Source organism: Drosophila grimshawi, unplaced genomic scaffold (genome assembly GCF_018153295.1).
Source record: "Drosophila grimshawi isolate 15287-2541.00 unplaced genomic scaffold, ASM1815329v1 contig_311, whole genome shotgun sequence".
Classification (NCBI taxonomy): domain Eukaryota; kingdom Metazoa; phylum Arthropoda; class Insecta; order Diptera; family Drosophilidae; genus Drosophila; species Drosophila grimshawi.
The window spans coordinates 1,329,802-1,349,136 of NW_025063098.1; the positions used below are offsets into that span (position 1 = coordinate 1,329,802).

At 42.5% G+C, this 19,335-nt stretch overlaps 3 protein-coding genes across 3 annotated transcripts in view; 1 reads left to right on the top strand and 2 right to left on the bottom strand.

The window, feature by feature from the left end:
- Positions 1-352: 352 nt before the first annotated feature.
- On the top strand, positions 353-1,405 carry LOC6563826 (eukaryotic translation initiation factor 3 subunit F-1). Its single transcript, XM_001990654.3, has one exon. The coding sequence runs from the start codon at positions 452-454 to the stop codon at positions 1,292-1,294; it is 843 nt and encodes a 280-aa protein (XP_001990690.1). The 5' UTR covers positions 353-451; the 3' UTR covers positions 1,295-1,405.
- Positions 1,406-2,091: 686 nt separating this feature from the next.
- On the bottom strand, positions 2,092-13,515 carry LOC6563187 (SUN domain-containing protein 2). Its single transcript, XM_032737098.2, has 7 exons — positions 13,471-13,515; positions 9,166-9,223; positions 6,604-7,726; positions 5,588-5,973; positions 4,529-5,514; positions 4,182-4,387; positions 2,092-3,432 (listed from the first exon to the last, which is right to left on the bottom strand). Exons 2-7 carry the CDS (start codon positions 9,208-9,210, stop codon positions 3,245-3,247), a joined length of 2,934 nt encoding a protein of 977 aa, XP_032592989.1. The 5' UTR covers positions 9,211-9,223; positions 13,471-13,515; the 3' UTR covers positions 2,092-3,244.
- The window catches only part of LOC6563186 (uncharacterized protein CG43427), a 58,196-nt gene continuing 49,196 nt past the window's right edge, over positions 10,336-19,335 (bottom strand). Inside the window, exons 7-10 of the mRNA XM_032737097.2 lie at positions 18,860-19,066; positions 16,911-17,053; positions 16,694-16,847; positions 10,336-14,793 (exon numbers count right to left, since the gene is read on the bottom strand). Coding sequence (XP_032592988.1) covers positions 10,858-14,793; positions 16,694-16,847; positions 16,911-17,053; positions 18,860-19,066 — 4,440 coding nt within the window. The 3' untranslated portion in view covers positions 10,336-10,857. The remainder of the gene's footprint in view (positions 14,794-16,693; positions 16,848-16,910; positions 17,054-18,859; positions 19,067-19,335) is intronic.

Here is a 19,335-nt window from a genome sequence, read left to right on the forward strand (position 1 = left end):
TGGTGACTTTATTTTCCAGCCTAAAAGTATGTTCTTTATTTCTGTCTTATATTATTTATTATTTTAATACTAAGAGTATGCTGTGTTTTCTTAGACCTTTAGAAAATAGTTCCACTTTTCATTTAAAAATATCAACACAATATCATTTTATTTACTTCAATTTATTAAAATATGTATTTCATTTTGTTATATATTTATAGTATATTATAAAGAATCGTCTAATTTATTTTGTGTAAACTCAGTTAAAAAGCACCAAAATAGTTCTAAGCCATTAATTGATTGGCAGCACTTTAAGAAGTGTAGCCCATAGTAGACATAAGTGGACAGCGCTTAAGAATCGGCTTGCCACCACAAAATATCGGGAGTATTTTTCCAGCCCTGCCATCCTTTTCTCGCAGCGTGGCGATTGCTAAATTGTAAAATTTTGCACTTTTCGTACGAAGTAATAACAATGTCGGCACTTAATTTGACCGTACGCGTGCATCCCGTTGTGCTATTCCAAGTTGTGGATGCATTTGAACGCCGCAATGCTGATTCACATCGTGTGATCGGCACTTTGCTGGGCTCTGTTGACAAGGGAGTCGTTGAGGTTACCAACTGCTTCTGCGTGCCGCACAAGGAGCATGATGACCAAGTGGAGGCCGAACTAAGCTACGCTCTGGACATGTACGACCTAAACCGTAAGGTGAACTCCAACGAGAGCGTGGTCGGCTGGTGGGCCACCGGCAACGAGGTGACGAACCACAGTTCTGTCATTCATGAATACTATGCGCGCGAGTGCAACAATCCGGTTCATCTGACTGTGGACACTTCGCTGCAGGGCGGCCGCATGGGGCTGCGCGCTTATGTGTGCATCCAGCTGGGCGTGCCCGGTGGCAAAACTGGCTGCATGTTCACACCCATACCCGTCGAGCTGACCAGCTATGAGCCAGAGACCTTTGGCCTCAAACTGTTGCAGAAAACTGTGGGCGTGTCGCCGGCACAACGACCTAAGACCGTGCCGCCCATGCTGGATCTGGCACAGATTTCAGAGGCCTCGCAGAAACTGCAATCGCTACTGGACCTAATACTAAAATACGTCGACGATGTCATTGCCCACAAAGTGACGCCGGATAACGCAGTTGGACGCCAGCTGCTCGACCTCATCCACTCTGTGCCACACATGACGCATGAACAGTTCACCCAAATGTTCAACGCCAACGTACGCGACCTGCTGATGGTTATCACGCTCTCGCAATTAATTAAGACGCAGCTGCAGCTCAACGAGAAACTGACATTCCTGCCTACGGCTTAGTCAGGGTGCTGCTAATTGGGTTTTAAGTCAGATTTAAGAGCAAAGTAAATTCTACGTATTGTGTATTTCCCGTTGATGCGTCTAAGTAATAAAGTGCTCAGATCAATCAGATATTTACATTTATAATTCAAGCAAAAGGGAACAGGTTCTCCGCCTCTGTCTTAATTTGATATAATCTAAAAGGATACCAATTGGCAGGAGATGCTTTACTTATGGCGAATTGATGACTCAAAATCGAAAAAGTAGTCGAGAGATTACAAAAATCCTGTGTAACTGGGCCATTTCCTTAGTCCTTTGGACCCAATGTGGACCTTGAGTTGGCGATTAGAGCTAAGCTATAAAGGGATGAAGCTAATTCCAAGAGCCAAGTAAAAGGGATTTTTTATGTAAGTGATAAAAGCGTGTCCTTGCAAATCATGTGCCAAGCGACACGTTTTAATTAGGGTTATAAGTTGACCAACGGACATCCAAACCGTCCTTGTAGTTTCCGAGCTATCAAGGATTTTGCGTTTTGGTCCCAATTCCAGTTTCCCTCCAACTGAAACTTTCCAAGTGTTTGGTTTTTGGATATAATAATCCATCCTTCTGATCCTAAAGCAGCATATCCGTCTAAACTGTGCAAGAATATGGCCGGGCTAGAGGCTGTAGAGCCTATCGTCATCTACATGCCCCCAAAAGTATGCCTACAGTATTTAGCAATTTAATGTTTAGGTATTTTTTAAACCGTTCAAATCACTGACAAAACATCGCTGCAAACGGATATTAAAACAAAGAAAATATACCCATTTTGGGTATGGTTGAAATATGTATGTATTTTATTTAAAACTAAACGAAATTCAAGCTGCCTTTTTACAGAAAAAGTGTTTCACATACCGATTAATTGTTAAAATTGGTATTTAAATTAATGCGCATCAAAATCAGATTGAATGATGTTGATAACATTCCGAAATGTTTACAACATTCATGCATTTTCATGAAATTTATGCTTAATTACAATAAATAAGAATAAGAAAATACAAATATGTTAAATACAATATTTTTTGTTTCCAGTTATACAAATAATAACGACAATTAGAATTTAAATCGCTTTAGTTATGCAGATATATGTTTGTAAATTTGTTAGTGTATGCTCGTTTATGTTTGTATGTATAATTGTATGTATGTATGTATGTATGTATGTATGTATGTACTACATCATTTTAGGTACATTGGGTACGTCGTGAAGGTTTCGTATGGTATTTAGGAGCTGGGCGTGTTGCAAATCTTCAAAGGTAGTTTACAGTGTTGTTAAATTAATGAAAAATAAAATGTGCATAAGTAAATTCATCTGCTAATAAACAATTCAGCATGTACATTATTTAATGTACAGTATACATAAATACGTATATATGTTTGTAAGTATATATATATATGTATGCATGTAAATGTGGGCAATATACAATATTTAAAAAATTTAACAACATTCATAGAAATTTTTCGTCTATATGTTTCAACACACATTAAATTTTTTTGATATACAGATACATATCTTTATCTATATTATATGTATTTAAAAAATTGACTTTGATTTTGCAAAAAACATCAGAGCGAGAGAGTTTGGATTGTATATATATATACATATATATATCGTTATCGCGTTTATGTATACATATAATATATAAAAAGTTAAAATCCGAATCGAAAACATTATCATTCTAATGCAATTTACAAAATTGAACGCTGCATTCGATGATTAACGTTAAGCTGAAAACATTTCATATTCATATTGACTTTATGGTTCCATTTTGTTTAACATTTAACATATACTATATGTATTTATGTATGTATGTATGTAAGCATGTATATATGTATGTATTAGTACAACAACAACAATCGAAAGTTGCAACAAATGAGCTATAACAACTACTGAATCTAAGTCTACGCATGCATGTCCAGAGTCCCGCTTAGAGCTTAGACACAACTGAATTTGATGCCATCGTCGCTGGAATAACAGTTCTGGCAATGGAGCTTGTGGTTCCGCACACGGACATCGGTGCCATTGAGTCCATCGCCCAGTTGCACGTGGCAGACGCAGCACTTGAAGCAGTTGATGTGATAGAACAGCAGCAACGATTCAATGATCATGGCAGCTCCGCGACCTATGTGCAAATTGGAAACAAAAAAAAACATTCAATTAATTGCAATTCTGGGAAATCTTTTAAGAATGTCAGCTGTGAAGTACCTTAAGGGCAGCCTTAAAATGCAGCTAAATTTAAGTTAAGTTTAATTAAGTTTAACGTGTTTAAGTCTTTAGATAAAAGTCTTTATTTGTCGGTGGCGCCAGCCTTAAACCCAAACAATGTATTTGAGCGCCTTGTGCACCTGACGACAATTGTCGTGGGTACAGCCCAAATCTGTGACAGACATGTAAGCACATAAGAAAGAATAGAAAGACAGAGAGAGAGAGAGAGAGAGGGGGGAAAAGGAAGAGAAGATGAGAAAGTATTTTACACTTGTGTAATTGACAAGATAGCTTTACATCTTACAACATTATTACGATAGCATTCCTAGAAAATGTCTTTTGTTTTGATGGGTTGATCGCAAAAGGCTTATGATTTTATCTAGTTGAAGGATAGTCGCGCACTCGAAATATCCTTATGATGAATGATATCTGGATACTCTCAGATATTGAGAATGCATATTTCGACGGTCTCAAAACCTTTCATACGATGCACATTTACAAAACAAGCTTAATAGCAATTTTATGTATCAGATGCTGATTGACCGCTGTCAAGCCTAGAAATGATTAATCATTGCTTTTCAGCATTGGAATTTATGGCTGAAGATGAAGAAGTAGAAGAAGAGAAAGAAGAACCACACTCACAACCAACGTAGTAGCAAAGTTTACCTAATTCGTCGCCACAATGCGAGCACTTCTTCTTGCCACTAACGCTGAGCACCTTGTCCTGATTGCTGCTGGCAGTGATATTGCTGTTGCTATTGTTGCTGCTGTTGTTGCTGTTGCTGTTGTTGTTGTTATTGTTGTTGCCAAGCGGCTTTATTCCATTTATGCCATTACTATTCAACAGACTGTAGTTGCCATTGCCATCAAAGCTGTGAGCGAAAAACAAAAAAACAGAAAACGAGAAAGTTTAAATAAAGTGAGAACTTTGAAGATAATAATTAGATCTCAATTAGAAGGTGACCAAGGCGCGAACATTGTGGATAGTTTCCTTAAGGCAAAGATCTACTTACCGCTTGCGTTCGCCAATGCCCTTGCTCTGGACGCGCTCTGTAAGCGTTTGGATGATGGAATCGGGCAGCGGCTTGCCATTGGATGGGGCGACGGGCATGGAGCGCCTGTTCAGCTGTAACTGCTGCTGTTGTTGCTGCTGCTCGAGTAGGCGACGATGCTCGGCTTCCTGGAGTAGCCAGTGATTGGCATGTCCATTGTTGTACAGCGCCCCATTGTAGTCGGGCATTGATTTGCGCTTCTGCAGCCAAGCGGCATCATTGGCCAGATTCCGTTGCTGTTGTTGCTGCTGCTGCACCTGCACCCAGCCGTCAGTGTACTTGGGCTTGGGTGTGGCGCTCAGTGCGAGCAGCGTGTTGCGCGACATGTTGCTCAGATTTTGTGCCGACTGATGATGATAGGCGGCTGCCAGATTAGCAGTTAGCCGTGGTGCAGGAACTGCTCCTCCTGCTGCTGCTGGCATCGGTGCGCCCGCAATCTTGACCAGAGAACCGCCATAGGCATTGCTGTTGACGCCGTTGCGCTGACGCATGCTGACCGCATAATCCGGCTCCAGGCCATGGCCATTGGTGGTCAGGTGCATGGCGCGCAGTGGCTTTGTGGGCGGCGTCGGTGGCGGTAACATTAGACGCTTGGAGAACTCATTCAGATCCGACATGGACTTGCGATAGTCCGTGTCCAGCTGCTGGTAGTGATACTGTGAAAGAGCTTGTGGCATTGGCGGCGCTGGCCGCTGTTGCTGCTGCTGCTGCTGTTGTGGCACATTGGCATAGATTTGTTGCACTGACTGCTGTTGCGGGTGTGGCAGCTGAGGCTGTGGTGGCTGAAAGGCGCTCAGCATGCCATTGCCAATGCCCAGGCCATGGTGCAAATCCTGCAGCGAGCGTCGATTGTTGGACATCAGCATTTTGGCGCCATGCTGCAGTTCTCGTCTTGCCAGATTCTCGCGCAGCAGCAAGTTCTCCCGCTGCCGCTTCAACTCCTCCTGCTGCAAATATACAGAAAATGAAGCAATTAATTCAGATACTTTCTTGTGGCCAATCAATGCCCTGCTCACTTACCGAAAACTGCAGCAGCTCCCGCTCCACGCGCAGCACTTCGCCCTGTTCGCGTATCTTCTCCTCAATGGACAGCATCTTCGCATTGGCCGTGGCAGTTGCCTCGCTCAGCGATTGAGTTGCGGCCGCTGCCGCTGTTGCCGATTCCGTCCACGACTCCGCTGAGTTGCCCTTTACCGTTTGCAGCAGCGGCGTCTGTGCGGCATGCAGCGTCTCATTCTGATAGATGACATCGCCGTGCTGCGACGGCACCAGCGACTGCGTTGGTGGTGGCGGCATTGGTGGCGGCGTCGCCTCCGACTGTGTGTCGTTCTCCTCCGATGAGTTGGTGTAGTGCTCACTGCTTTGCCGCGAATGGTTCTCCGAGACACCCGAATCGCGACTTTCACCTGTCAGACAGAGACAAAGGGCTTAAAGATTATTATTCTATCTATGAGGGATTAAACACGAGCTTTACCATTTACTATTTTATCTGGAACCAACTGGTTGATTACATAATTACTTCAAATAAGCACTAAGATTCTAAGTGAGAAAGTTTGTGATTAATTTTGTAGCTGCTTCTTATCCCGATCCTACATTTAAAATCTTTAATACTGCAACAATTATTCTTTAAATAATAATTTTCTTGCCTTTTTTCTGATTTTTCATCAGAGTGCAAAATTCTCTATTTTTTCTCCGTGTACTTTTTTTTTATTTTTTTAATATATTTATTCTTTTTCGGTCCTCTTTTGTGCTTTCGGTTCAACCACTCAACATTTTCTGTTGAGCAGTGCCTGATTCTAATCGATTCTAGCTGGCAGTCGTTTACCCGAATCCCCTCTCAATAAGCACTGACCGCTTCCATGGGACACGCACTAAACGGATTATTTATACTTAACCTCACAGTCCGTCCGTTTCCAGTGCCAGTTTACCTCACCATCATTTGTTTTGTGAACGTTTTTCAGCTCTATTGGTTTCCTCCACCTCTCGTGACCAGCTTGGTCACCAGCAACTCATGCAATCCCGCCACCCGCACTTACCTGTGTCTGAACTGTCACACAGAGCCGCCTTAATGTAGAGCTGTTTCTCGAGACGTCGCTCCTCCTGCAGCAGCTGGGCCATATCTGGTGGCGGCGCTACCGTTAACTCTAGGTAGCTGTCCACATCATCGAGATCGGCATCAGTCTCGATGCCCAGGAAGCTGGATCGTTTATTGCGCAGCTCCTTCTTGATGCGCTTCGTTGAGTTCATCCGCTTGATGGGCGGCGATGGTTGTGCTATGGGCGTGCCCTGACCTGCCTGACTCTGGAGCTGGCGACGCGTGTTACTGGAAATGGTTTCGTACGTGTTGTCGGATGACCAGGTGCCAGCATCTAGCTCATCATCAGCAGCAGCCGCAATATCTGTCGGCGGCTCAATTGGTGGTGGCGGCGGTTTCTCCTTGGGCGGCTCCAGCGCTGGCGCCATTGACGCAACACTGTGTCCCAGCTCCAGGCCCGTATAGAAGACGTCAATGTTCTCGTAGACGGGTATGGGACGCAGATGTTTGGGTGCATCGTAGTAGGGTTCTGTTGCTTTCGGTACCTGATAATAGGGTTCCAAGTCAGCGCTAGTTGTTGCTGCTATGATTGTTGTTGTTGTTGTGGTGTCAATTTGATTGTTGCTGTTGTTGTTTTTGTTATTGTTATTGTTATTATTGTTAGTTTGATTATGCTCGTTGTTATTGTTATTGTTATTGTTGCTTTTATTTGGAATGCTTCTTCTTTGACTTCGTCTTGTTAACATCGTGATCGCTGCTTGGTCATTATCTACTTGTTGTATAGATATAGACGAGCTGATGTTCTCATAGATGGGCTCCTGTCTATCAACTGTCTGCAGTTCCTTTACTTCCTGTCTTTCCTGCTCCTCCTCCGTTTTCTGCTCATCGGTTTTATTTGGCATCGCGGCATTTGACTCCTCTCCCGCCCTCATCTCCACATTCTCTTCATCTGCATCCGTATTCTTATCCTGCTTCACCTGCTCCTGCTCCTGCTCCTTCACCTCCTCCTGCATATGCACTTTGTTTTCAGTATTTTGTTGCCCCTTCAACTCCTTCATCTCCTCCTGCGTGCGGCTGGCCTCCCTGTCAATAGCTTCCAGCGCCAAATCAAGAGCTTCGTTGATCTGTGGAGCGTTTTTTGCGAGCGAGCGAACGAGCAAACGAGCGATCAAAGCAGCAAAGCGTGCGTGAGATAGAGAAAGAGAAAAGTGCGCCAACATCGCACATATTTTAATTAAGTTAGTTTACACACATTTTAAGTCTGCGCTAGCAAACAAAAGAATAAATAATAATTATAAAATATAACCAACAAATATCATCAAAATTAATAACGAAATTAAAAAATGTACAGATTCAGTCGAACGGTTCCGTTATTGACAAGTGATGTTTTCAGTAGACACTTTGTTACATAGATACTTTTACAGCACGATAAGATAGTATCTTAACCAATACGATTGGTATTTCCAGCAATGTCTCTATATTATCTATAACACTTATGCAAGACTACTCGAATTTGGGCTAATCTCTCAAGCATTATGAATACTCATACAAAAAATGTCTTCTATTGGAAGTAAAATATATATGCATAATAATTTTTGTATTAGTATTGTATACACAGTGATATGATAAGGAATTTCTGCTTAAGGGTTTTAAGGTTTTCTTTTTTTTTTTTTGTGCAAAACTAAACTGCTAATCGAAAGTTGAAGTACCATAAAACTAGCAAAAATGTCCGATTATGGCTTTCTAGGAATTTGCGATTTCAGTCCGGATTTTTGTGCTTACCATTGCGTTTCGATCAGAAAACAAATTGCTCAACTGATGCACATAAGTCTATTGACAGCGAAAAAATATACCTTTCGTGGTATATCCCCGACGCGAGGTCTGTTGTTTTTGGTTTTTTTTTAGATACTGTCGGAAGTGTAGGTCTGACGATTTCTCGTTTGGTGTCGGGCGCTATAAAGATAAAACTGCGATTGCGGTAGATTGTGCCCGGCACTACTATGTGGGTAGATAGTTGCCCGGAATCGAACCAAACACGTTGAAAGCCCAAAGGCGACTAAACGCAACTGTTGCAAAAGGGTCGCATTAACAACGCTCGTTTACAGATAAAGCAAAATTGTAAAAATAAAGCAAAAAAATGGTGCAAATAATACGAATTGAGAATGTGTATATATATGCATATATGGAACAATGCGTAGTAGTTGTTGTTGAGGGGCAGGTTTTCAATTTGGTCGTGTAGCGCCCCGAAGTAGGCCCTGTTGAACTGAAACCTCACTAGGGTCTTCTAGGCGGGATGGTGGTTGGGCTGTAGGGCGGAGGTCGCGGCATCTGTGACTTTTGGCATTTTAAATGGGAATTTACAGTGTATAAATCGCTGGAACATGCATGGAACTTAAAAGCTAAATACAAAAACAAAACACAACAGAGCAAGAACAGAACTGAACACAAAAGCAAATGCAAAGAACCACGAAATGAGACAGAGATACAATAGATAAATATGAGAGCGAGAGAGAGAGTGAAAGAGATGTGTGTGTGTGTGTGTGATAGAGACACAACCGCTTACCTCGAAAATTGTAAACTTGCAACAACTTTTGCTGGCAGTAAGCATGTAAACTATGTAACTGTAGCATAAATATTAATATACATATACATGTCATGTATATTCCAAAATTTGATAATTTATACATAATAGCCAACAATACGAGCGCAAGGCATGTAAGAGAAATGCATACATATTATATGATTATATTACGATAGATTATAGATACAAAATTATTATTATATATATACAGATGTTGTAAATGATACACAGAATAGCTTTTAATGTTAAACCTTAAACCCATGGGGACTTACTTACGCTAATCATCTGGATAGGAAAAGACAGAACACAACAAGGACCGGGGGCGCAATGGAAATGTTTATATGCCAGAGAAAGCCTCTTCCTCTCACGTCCCATTTCGAACTCATTTTGTTTGTTCATTTAATTAATGATGTGTTTATTTATTGAATGCTAATCCATAAAGCGCCTGTTAAGCACATACGCGTGCATCGAAAATTCCCTCCAGGGAAATGAATAACAAATTGAAGCGGATTTGCCACACAATGTTGAAATCACAAGACTCAATGTGCAGTGCACTGCTTGACGATGCAGTCAGCTAAATGTGTGGCAAGCAGTGCAAGCAGTCATTTAAAGGCCGTTTTTAAATGTGCTTGGCAAAGTTCAAAGTTACCGAAAGAAAAACTGCGCCAAGCGGACAAGTTTGCGTTTCGTTTTCTCATGCTCAGTATTATGTTGACGAAGAGAGATTTTCGAAGCACTTTATAAAATGGAGAATCGACTTGATCAATTGATTATTAGATATATGTAAGCACATACTTTTCCTCTATACTCGTCAGTTGAGTGCCTATTAAATATGTTGCCTGAACATGAGTAAACGATATCCATTAAGATTGTATTAGAGTTGAGCTTGCCAAGAACTTGTGAAAACGGCGCTGTATGTAAATATTTTTGATATTTTTACTGTTACGCACTTTTTATAATTCTGTAGATTTGCAGTTTCTTTTCTAGTTTTTCTTTTATTTATTCATAAAATAGCACAACATTATGATTATCATTATCATTATTATTTTTTTGTTTGTTATTTTGGTATGCTTTTTTTTTAAATTTTTTTGTGTATTAGAAGTTTTCAGCACTCTAAGTATATAAAATATATAACCATAAAACATATGTTTCACATTTTTCTTTACGTAAATTAAATTTCGTTTTTTATACATAAAATTGGGTTTAGTAATAAGAACAATGAAATAAAAAGTAACTGTAGCTTACGTAGCTTGAGCCCCACAACAAAAAGTATATTTGTTAAGAAATAAAAATTCGAAAATTATTGATAAATCATGTTTCGAGAAAACCATTGGAAATTAATTCGAGTTTTTTGATTTTGAGTCGATACGTTTTCTACACAACTTTAAAAGGGTGTATCAATTGATGAAACCGTTCGGACAAGTTCAGAAGTCGTCAGGATCAGATTGTCCAGTTTAAGAGTATTTTATTTTTATTATTATTATAATGTCAATACAAAATCTCATATTAATTAATTTCAAATTTCATTTTTGTTCTGCGACGAGTATATTCAAAGCGAGATAACTTTCAGACAATTTCGGCAGCTATTTAACAAAAATCATCTTATATGCCCCTTAAGACCCCAGATAGTTTTCAAGTATTCCCTAAACAAAATCAGTTAAATTGTCGTGCTATTCAGCGACCAGCACCAACCGCCGCCCCCGCCGCCCCCGCCGCCTCTAGTTTGTTAAGCTCATCATCGAGCAGGTCGCTTATTTCCTGGCTCAATGCCTGTTCCGTGTTGTGCTCCTCGAGGATCTCGTCTGTGGTGATGGTTTTACGTATCTCAATGTTCACAGGAGCTGGTGTTGTGGGTAGCGGAGGAGGCACCGCCTCAGTATTGTCCAAATAGAATTTCGAGCTGTCCGCCTTTCCAAACTCATCCGCATTGACCACATCGACGCCGCTGCGGGTGCTGGTGAGCACCACCTTAGGCTCGAGGGTTTCATTGAGTGTGGGATGGGCTTGTTTAATTGCCGGCGACTCCTCGTGGTGACCGAAATTGCGACGCAAAAAATCAAATATATTCGTTTTAGACTTCTTCTCCTTGGCCTTGTTCTTCTCCTGACCATCCTCCCTTGCTGCCTTTGGTGAACTGGGCGGAGTCATCTGCTTAACGTTAATCTCTGTCTCCACCACCTGAGTGCGCGCTATGAGCGGCTGCTCAGTGGTGGAGCTCACGGGCAGGTAACCTGTCCGCCCAATGGAGTCCGTATTGGAAGCAGATATGCAACAGGACTTGGGTATGGGTATCTTTGATTTGCGACTCGCCATCGGCGTTCCTGGTGTAGAGCCTGTTGGTGATTTCGTATTGCTCGTGGCACTTCCGTCGGGCAGGGATGTCTTCATCATTTGGCTGCTGGCCAAGCGTTCCTCGGCAATTATCTGCTCGCAAGTGTCCATTAGCGCCTTGGAGTGTGCGGCACGCGCATCCCCAATGGGTGAGCTTGGCTTGTTGCCGCTCTTGAAATCCTTGATTCCCTGCCAGCCATCACAGCGCCTGATATCCGCATCAGTTATGTCCTGGTAACCCGTTGCCGGTACTGGCTTTTGCCGGACATCGATGCTCTCACAGCTGGGCTCCTGAGCCGGTGCCAGGCAGTCGAGCAGGCCAACGCACAGTGCCACATCCTCATCCTTGGGTGCTGTCAAATGTGGTTGCTGCTCCTTGATTATGCCATCGCAACTATCTAGCTGCTGCTGACTTATTGTCTGACAACCGGTGCTGGGCAACTTGGGTAACTTGACCACGTCTAGTTTATCACAGAGCACCTCCTCAACGGCTCCCAGCTCCAAACGCTCCAGATCGTCAGGCGGCAGTTGGAACTGTTGCTTGTTCGACTCACGTTCCAGAAACTGCTGACACAGCGCCACTTCGAATGCGGCCGGGTCCGCCGAGCCGGGCGATGTGGGCGCTGAACCCGCCAGCTTGAACAGGCTGGACTCATTGGGCGTGCAGATGCGCAGCACTGGCATCTCCGAGGGCGAAGTCACCTCCACATGCAGTGAGTCATTGGGCGCCAGCGGATCAATGCTGAGCGTACTTGACGGCGGCGGCTTAGCGCGCACCTTGGCTACTGGTGGCGTGTGCACCACGGCTTGTGTCTGTCCCATGATGGGCGCATAGTCACCCGAGCTGCGATCGCTCAGCGCATGCTCCACAACATCAATAGCGGGTGCAGTGCGTCTGTTTGGCTTGGGCGAAGCCGGTGGCGTTATCTGCGGTATGCGACTGCGTGCCAACGGCTTGGGCAATGGAGTTGGAGACGTCTGTCCACCAACACCCGAAGTCGTCGGACAGAAAGTCACACTTGTTGTTGGTGTGGGTGATATACACGTTGCGCGCATGTAGCCCAAAGTGGGTGACATGCTGGTAGTTGAAGTGCCGGGCGAGGTCGGCGTACGATGTGCAATTGGACTACCCGGAACCCTTGCTGTTGCGGATTCGCCAAAGCAGCTGGACAATGCCTTGACCGTATTGGGTTTGGGCAGCTCTTCGGCTGGGACAATGGTAACGGGTGGTGCACACATCACCACCTCCGGCACATGTATCGGTGTTTGTGGGCCATGTGAAAATGAATTCATTTCGGGTTCTGCTCTGAAGGCACGTCTGGGTGGTGGCGTTGGCGGTTTATCCAGCTGGCGTGAATTGAAGATCTCAACGCGTCCATTAATGCTGAACTGTTGTGGCGTGTTTGTTGGCTTTGAACGCACCGCCTTGGGTGACATGGGCGGTTTGCCCAATGGTCGTGGTATTTGTGTATGTGGGACTGAGACAGAGGTCGAAGGTGGTGTTTGTGGTGATGGTGGTGCTGCAGCGTTTGGAACGTGACGCACACTTTGTTCAGGGTTCTGGATGGGAGTCGGTGCTGGTGCCGGTGCTGGTATTGGGCTCGATGGTTTCTTGGTAAAGTCAAAGACTTGACTAAATTGACCAGGCGGGGGGGATTGAGCTGAGAGTGTCTGTTCGGCGGTTTCGCTCAGTTCATCGTCATTTTGAAAGGTGTCCTTGAACATTTTAAGCAAATTGCGCGCATGAACCATTTCATTGGAGGGCTTTCTACGCAAGTTACAATTGTTTTGGCTTGGATTTGGGTTTGGGTTTGGGTTGGTATAGGGATTGGGATAGATAATTTGCTTGGGTTGACCCGACACCGCATTGGAAACTGAAGCTACTACAACATTATCATCACTGACACTACGTGGACTTAACATAGCGGATTCGAGAAAATTGTTAGTAGAACTTACACTAAATTCCATGTCCCGTGCCGCAGCTGGTGCTGGCTGTGCTGTTGTCATTGTTGCTTGGGGGGCTGTTGTTTTTGCTGCTGCTGCTGAGGTGGCTGCTGATGTTGCTGTTGCTACAGCTTTTGGTGCATGTGAATTGGCAGCGGGCAACGCGGCCGGATGCAGATCGGTAAGCTCATCAAACTCGGCTTCGATTTGATTGACCGCATTGGCGGCCTCCTCCAGCTGACGTTCCTCGAGGGCCAGCGCTGCGATGGCCTCGTTCAATTGCTGTTGTTGCTGCTGATCCTTGAGCAGCTCTTCATTGTTGTCCGCCTGTATGCCGCTGTCATCGTGTGCCACCGATGGTGGCTCATCCACAACTAGCGCCGGCGGCGCTGTCACTTTGTGCTGCAGTGGCTGTTGTTGCTGCAATTGCTCCTTTTGCAGTTGCTGCTGCTGCTGTTGCTGCTGCTGTTGACGCATGCGCTGCTCCTCGCCGCGCATAATTTCTAGCTGGCGGGCATCGATGAGCGCGACCAGCGGCGGTTTCTTTTGATGCTGTTCCTCCTCTTTGGTGACGGCATACTGCAGGCTGTTGAGGCGCTGCTTCAATGGCGGCACTGGCACATCCACGCTCTTGCTGGAGTTGAACGCATTGCGCTGATGCTCCAGGCTCTGCATGCGATCGCGTATGCTGCTGATGTCACCCGATAGACGCTTCGTCTCCTGTTTGGCTGCGGTCTCGACAGATGTGGTGACTCCATTGCCATTGTGGAGACGGTCGCGGAGCACCACTTTGGGTGCTGCTCCATTGGGCAACATTGGCTTTGGCTCATTGTCTCGCTGCTCGAAGATCTCTTTGCGCTTCGAGATATCCACTTTGGGTACATCCACTTTTTGCTTCTCGACACCTTCCTGCGTGTCGCTGGGCGAGGTCACCTCAAAGCCGCTCAGGCGATCCTCGATCTTGCTGCCACGTCGTGTCGGATACGCAATAGTTTCACCATTGTCCGATGCATTGTTGTTGGAGATTTTTCCATTGCTGCTGGCACGCTGCACACGCTGCTTGTAGTCCTGTATGGCGCCCTCGTAGGTGTACTCACAGGGATCCGGTGAGCTGGCCGGCGCCGTGCTCGACGAGGTGTCATAGCCCGGCGATGAGATGTATTCCCGCGTGGCTGCTGCGGCGGCACTGACCGGCTGCACCTTGCCGGCATTCGATGTGCTCGCCTGGTTGGCGCTGCCATTTCCCATACGGTTTCTATTGATGTGATTCTGTTGCTGTTCAATGCTGCCGGCACCGGCGCTGCCAATGGCCCTGTCCAAATCGGCATTGTCACTCTGCGAAGGATATGGTCGAGAGAGTACGATTATTATTCGAACAACTAGTTTCGGTTTCATCTTAATTATATTTATTTTGCAATTGTTATATTCCATGAGCCACAGACCCAAGTTGTCGCCGCTATACTCTCTACATACTGGGTTTATTTTTAAATTTGTAATAAATAATAATAAACATATATAACTATAATTTAAGTAAGAGTTTATCTATTTGTGGATTTTGATTTCTTATCATACAGTTCTTCTCCTAGGGTATCTAAACCAACAACCAATAGTTACGAGTGCAATTATAAACCCAACATTTTATTAAAATGCTATCGATTCGCACTGGAATTTCATCTATATTTTTATTCGTCTACCTTTTTTCTAGAGTCACGTCATGTCTAAAACTTTCTTTTCTTTTTTTTTCCTAGCTTCAGACCCCTTTTCGCGTGTCTCAGCCACGCGTACCCAACACCCAACCCAGATGCCATGAACCAACATAAATACTTGTATCCCGTGCATGTATAAATGACATATATGATTGTATTTTATATGCGATGGCGACAAGCGCGTCTAATTGCTCAATCAGATGGCAATTTCAAATGTATTTTTTTGTTACGATTTTTTTTTTTTTCTTCTGCCGTTTATTGTTCATTATTTTTTTTTATGGTGCGATTGTGATTGTGATTGTGAACGCATTTGATTAATAAGCAATTTGTGTTTATTAGCTCGCGTCTCTGGCAACACTTTCCAACATCGGCGGCTTGAGCCACAATTGAAAGGCTCGGCGGCAAATGTTTATAAACTTGATTTAATTGATAATTTGTTGCAATTGTTTGTAAACAAACGAAATTCGAAAAATATGTCAATGAAGTTAAAAGGAAAACATTGCAAGCATCATTAAGATCTTGTCTCCCAATATGTCGCCAAATATTTATTATCCATCGACAAAAAATGTATAATCTAATATGTTATATTAATTCATCTAATAAGATTTTGAATCTAATAATCGCAAACAATCATAAATAACTAAAATGTGATGATCAATTTAAATATCATCACAGAATGTAACCTAGTTTTGATTGATTGTCATTAACATTTTATCGTAACTCTCCTCAGATTGTTGGTTATGTGCACTTGATAGATTGGATGAAACTTAAAATTCGAGAGTCGTATTCAATTCACTGTCAACAAAACCTTTCTAGTTCTCCCAATACAACTAAGATACCTTTTACTTCTCTTGTAAGTCAAATTTTGGAATATTGATTTTGTGTGTGTGGATTTTGTCTCCTCAAAATCCGATTCTGGAAAGTAGTTTGTAATCTGTGCAGAAGAGTGTATTGTCTACATACACCGATAGACTGCTCCTTATTAAGCTTCCCTCCTTAACTAATCATCGTGTTATGCTAGGAGTGATGTTTGTAGCTAATTACTAAATGGATAAAATCGATTCAGTTGCGTTGCTGAGCTAAAGTAATTTTTCTGTTCCCTCCAGACTGTCTAGTTATTTTATCCCACTTTCTCTTAATCGTTGTATTACTAATTATTCCTTGCATTAACCGTTTCGAGTACTCTGTAATGATTACAATAGACTCATGTAATCAATTCAGAGTCAATCAATTTTAAGCGACTTGTCTCGTGAATAACTTCTTCACATTCAGTTGTGGGGGGCTTAACTAATTTATACTAATTATTTTGTTGGTCTGATTGGGTTTTTTTCTGGGCTTAACCCAATAAATATTTATAATTTTTAATTTAAGTTAAATTTTATATTTTATTTTTAACATAATTTAATGCAATTTGATACTTTTTGTATTTTTTTGTGTCGACTTACTTTAGTTGACGTTAAATAAATAAATAAATAAATACTTAGCTTAAGTATTATTTGCGAATAAATGCAGTTGCTTGTAGAACTCACCATAACGCTGTTGTTATCATAATCTTCCGATAAACTGCTTTTGCCACTGGCGCTGCTCGTGCCGATACCCAAATCGCTCAAATCATTCGCCTCATCCTCGTTGTAGACGGCCAGGTTCGCCAGCTTAACACGTCCACGCGGTCCACGTTCGGCCCTGCAATGGTTCAATTGAGAACTTAATGATTTTGTTTATGAACGGGGGTTGGGTAGTACTTACCGCTCCTCCATCATTTCGGTAAATGTTTTCGATTTTCGTCGCATGCGATCATGTTCCTCAAGTTCGAGTTTCTTCGTTTCGACCGCACGGTCGATGATATGTTCGACACGTTTTCGCCGAGATGATTTCCAATTGTCAAGGTTCTTTTTGTATGGCATTTCATTTTGTGGAAAAGAAGCGAAAGTTAGCATACAATATACAAAGCACATTATACTCTACTATACTATACTATACTATATACATATATATATATGTGGTACTTTTAAGGTAATATGCATGCACTCTTTGCTCTGGCAATTAAAAAGTTTTGCTTTGTTTACTTTTCCCGGTCGAGAGAGAGAGAGAGAGATAGAGACGTGACAGAGGTGGAAAGTGCTACGGCGTAAACTTTTATTTTGTATTTTTACTTTTGTTGTGATTGTACTTTCTGAGATACCGGAGGTATACTTTCAGTTATGCGGCGCTTGGACAATACTTGCAAATTTTGACTGATTAATAATACTCAGGTGGTTCTGATTGGTCTCACATTCTTTGGCATTAAGTTGATATGGCGCTTCCGGCTATATTTCCGTCGTGGATTTTAATTAATTCTGCAAGCTCAGTTGATAATTATAATCTATTCTAGCATTAACACGCAATAAACAAAATCACATTCTATTTATATTTTCCTTTAAGCTCTTGCTACACATTCAAAGGTCAATGAATTTAATCTTTACTTTTAATAAATTTAAAATTCATAAAATAGTTCGCTTAAGTTGCAACTATAACTTTGCAAAAAAAAAAAAAAAAAACAGCTTTCAAGAGTTTTAAAGATTTCCGACATAAATCCAGTTAACAACAAACAGTCGCTGAATATTGTCGCTCAGCAAATGGCCATTAAAACAGTGTTTTCAACTTCCTTTCCCATCATTTGGCGCCAGTCCCAGGCCCAAAACTCAGTTTTGACCGTACTGAACTACGCTTGGCGCATTTTAATAGATTTTCGCATACATACATAAAAAAAAGTTATGTGTGGGAAGATATTCGGTTTGCATAAGTGACAAATCGATGTCGACGTTTGCCAAAACTAATGGCCCAAATAACAAACACAGTAATGATCACTGTAATGTGTGCAATCAATTCAAATGCAATGTTGCACATATGCAAACATGCAACAGCTGATTAGGTAATGTGAGGTACAGTCACGTCAAAGGGCGACACTTTGAGGTTATGGCAACCAAAATTTAAATGCAACGCGAATTGTGTAAAATGAAAAAAACACAAAAAAAAAACACCATAAATATCAGCGCACCAGAAAGTTAACAAGAAAGCAAACAACAAGTAACAGCTGATTATGCAATATCATTTGTCCGCTGCAGCGACGTGCATTGGAAACTGGAGCACGCCTGCTCCACTCACAAAGACATATTACCAGAGCCAGAGCCAGAGCCATAGCCATAGCCAGAGTCAATGCTAGTTAGTACTACAGATATGGCCTTAACGAGCCAAATGCCCTGCCCAAGCGATGTGCGTCGTTTATCTTGAGACATATGCGACACAGCAACAAAAAAAAATAGCGATTTAGAAATTTGTCACGATTTTGTTTGAAAACTTCAAGCATATAGAGTTACTTTTGCCTCAGATGTAACGTCTGTTGATTATATAGTAGAAAAGTCAGCAATATCATTTGACATTAGTCATAGCTTTGTTTGTGATCAGCATGAAAGATCAACATCATTTTTGGAATTTTAATTAAATGGATTTGGCAAAATAACTATCAGCATAGGCAATCACTCAAAAATGTTGTTCTTGTATATGCATAATTGAGGTAATCTTCAAGCTGCAGGTAAATTGCTTTAAACACTGATTTTATCTTTGATAAAATATTATTAAAAGTTAACGATAACGTTGAATTAAAGCATACAACTATCTAAAATAATAATAAGTAATCATTTGAGGCATGTACTCACATTCTGCCACTCCTCGGGCTCCTCTTTCTGCACCTCCTTCAGCTTTTTGACCTCCTCGGCCTTTTTGAGCTGTTGCTGTGCCGTCTGATATAAATTGCATGGCTTACTCTGCACAAATTGCATGGGATTCTTTGAGGGTGGCGGGGGCGTGGGACGCGTAACACGCGCCTTTGCCACATACGATGTCCGATCGGGCGATGTTATGGTCTGCAATTAATCGTCATATTAATAATGCAATAAGTGGCGTAATTAGCATAAATTGTTTCAATGCGCTGCGCTGCGAGTTCAACTGCTACCAAGCAGCATGCAAATGTCACTGGTCCAAGAGTCCGAGTCCGAGTCCGAGTCCGGAGTTGTTTTTTCACTCTTGTTAAGTTTAACTGCCGATTGCTTGATTGCTACTGTGTGGGCAGAGGGACTGATTTGTAAGCCCAATGAATTATTTACTTATTTATGAATTTAAGCTGACAAGGCAG

Bases quoted from the DNA above. Each gene is read 5' to 3' on its own strand.
- LOC6563826 (XM_001990654.3), top strand. From the start codon at position 452: ATGTCGGCACTTAATTTGACCGTACGCGTGCATCCCGTTGTGCTATTC.
- LOC6563187 (XM_032737098.2), bottom strand. From the start codon at position 9,210: ATGCTTACTGCCAGCAAAAGTTGTTGCAAGTTTACAATTTTCGAG. The intron at 5,974-6,603 runs GTAAGTGCGGGT...TCTGTCTGACAG, and splicing joins GTGTGACAGTTCAGACACAG to GTGAAAGTCGCGATTCGGGT. The intron at 3,433-4,181 runs GTAAACTTTGCT...ATTTGCACATAG, and splicing joins GCATTGTGGCGACGAATTAG to GTCGCGGAGCTGCCATGATC.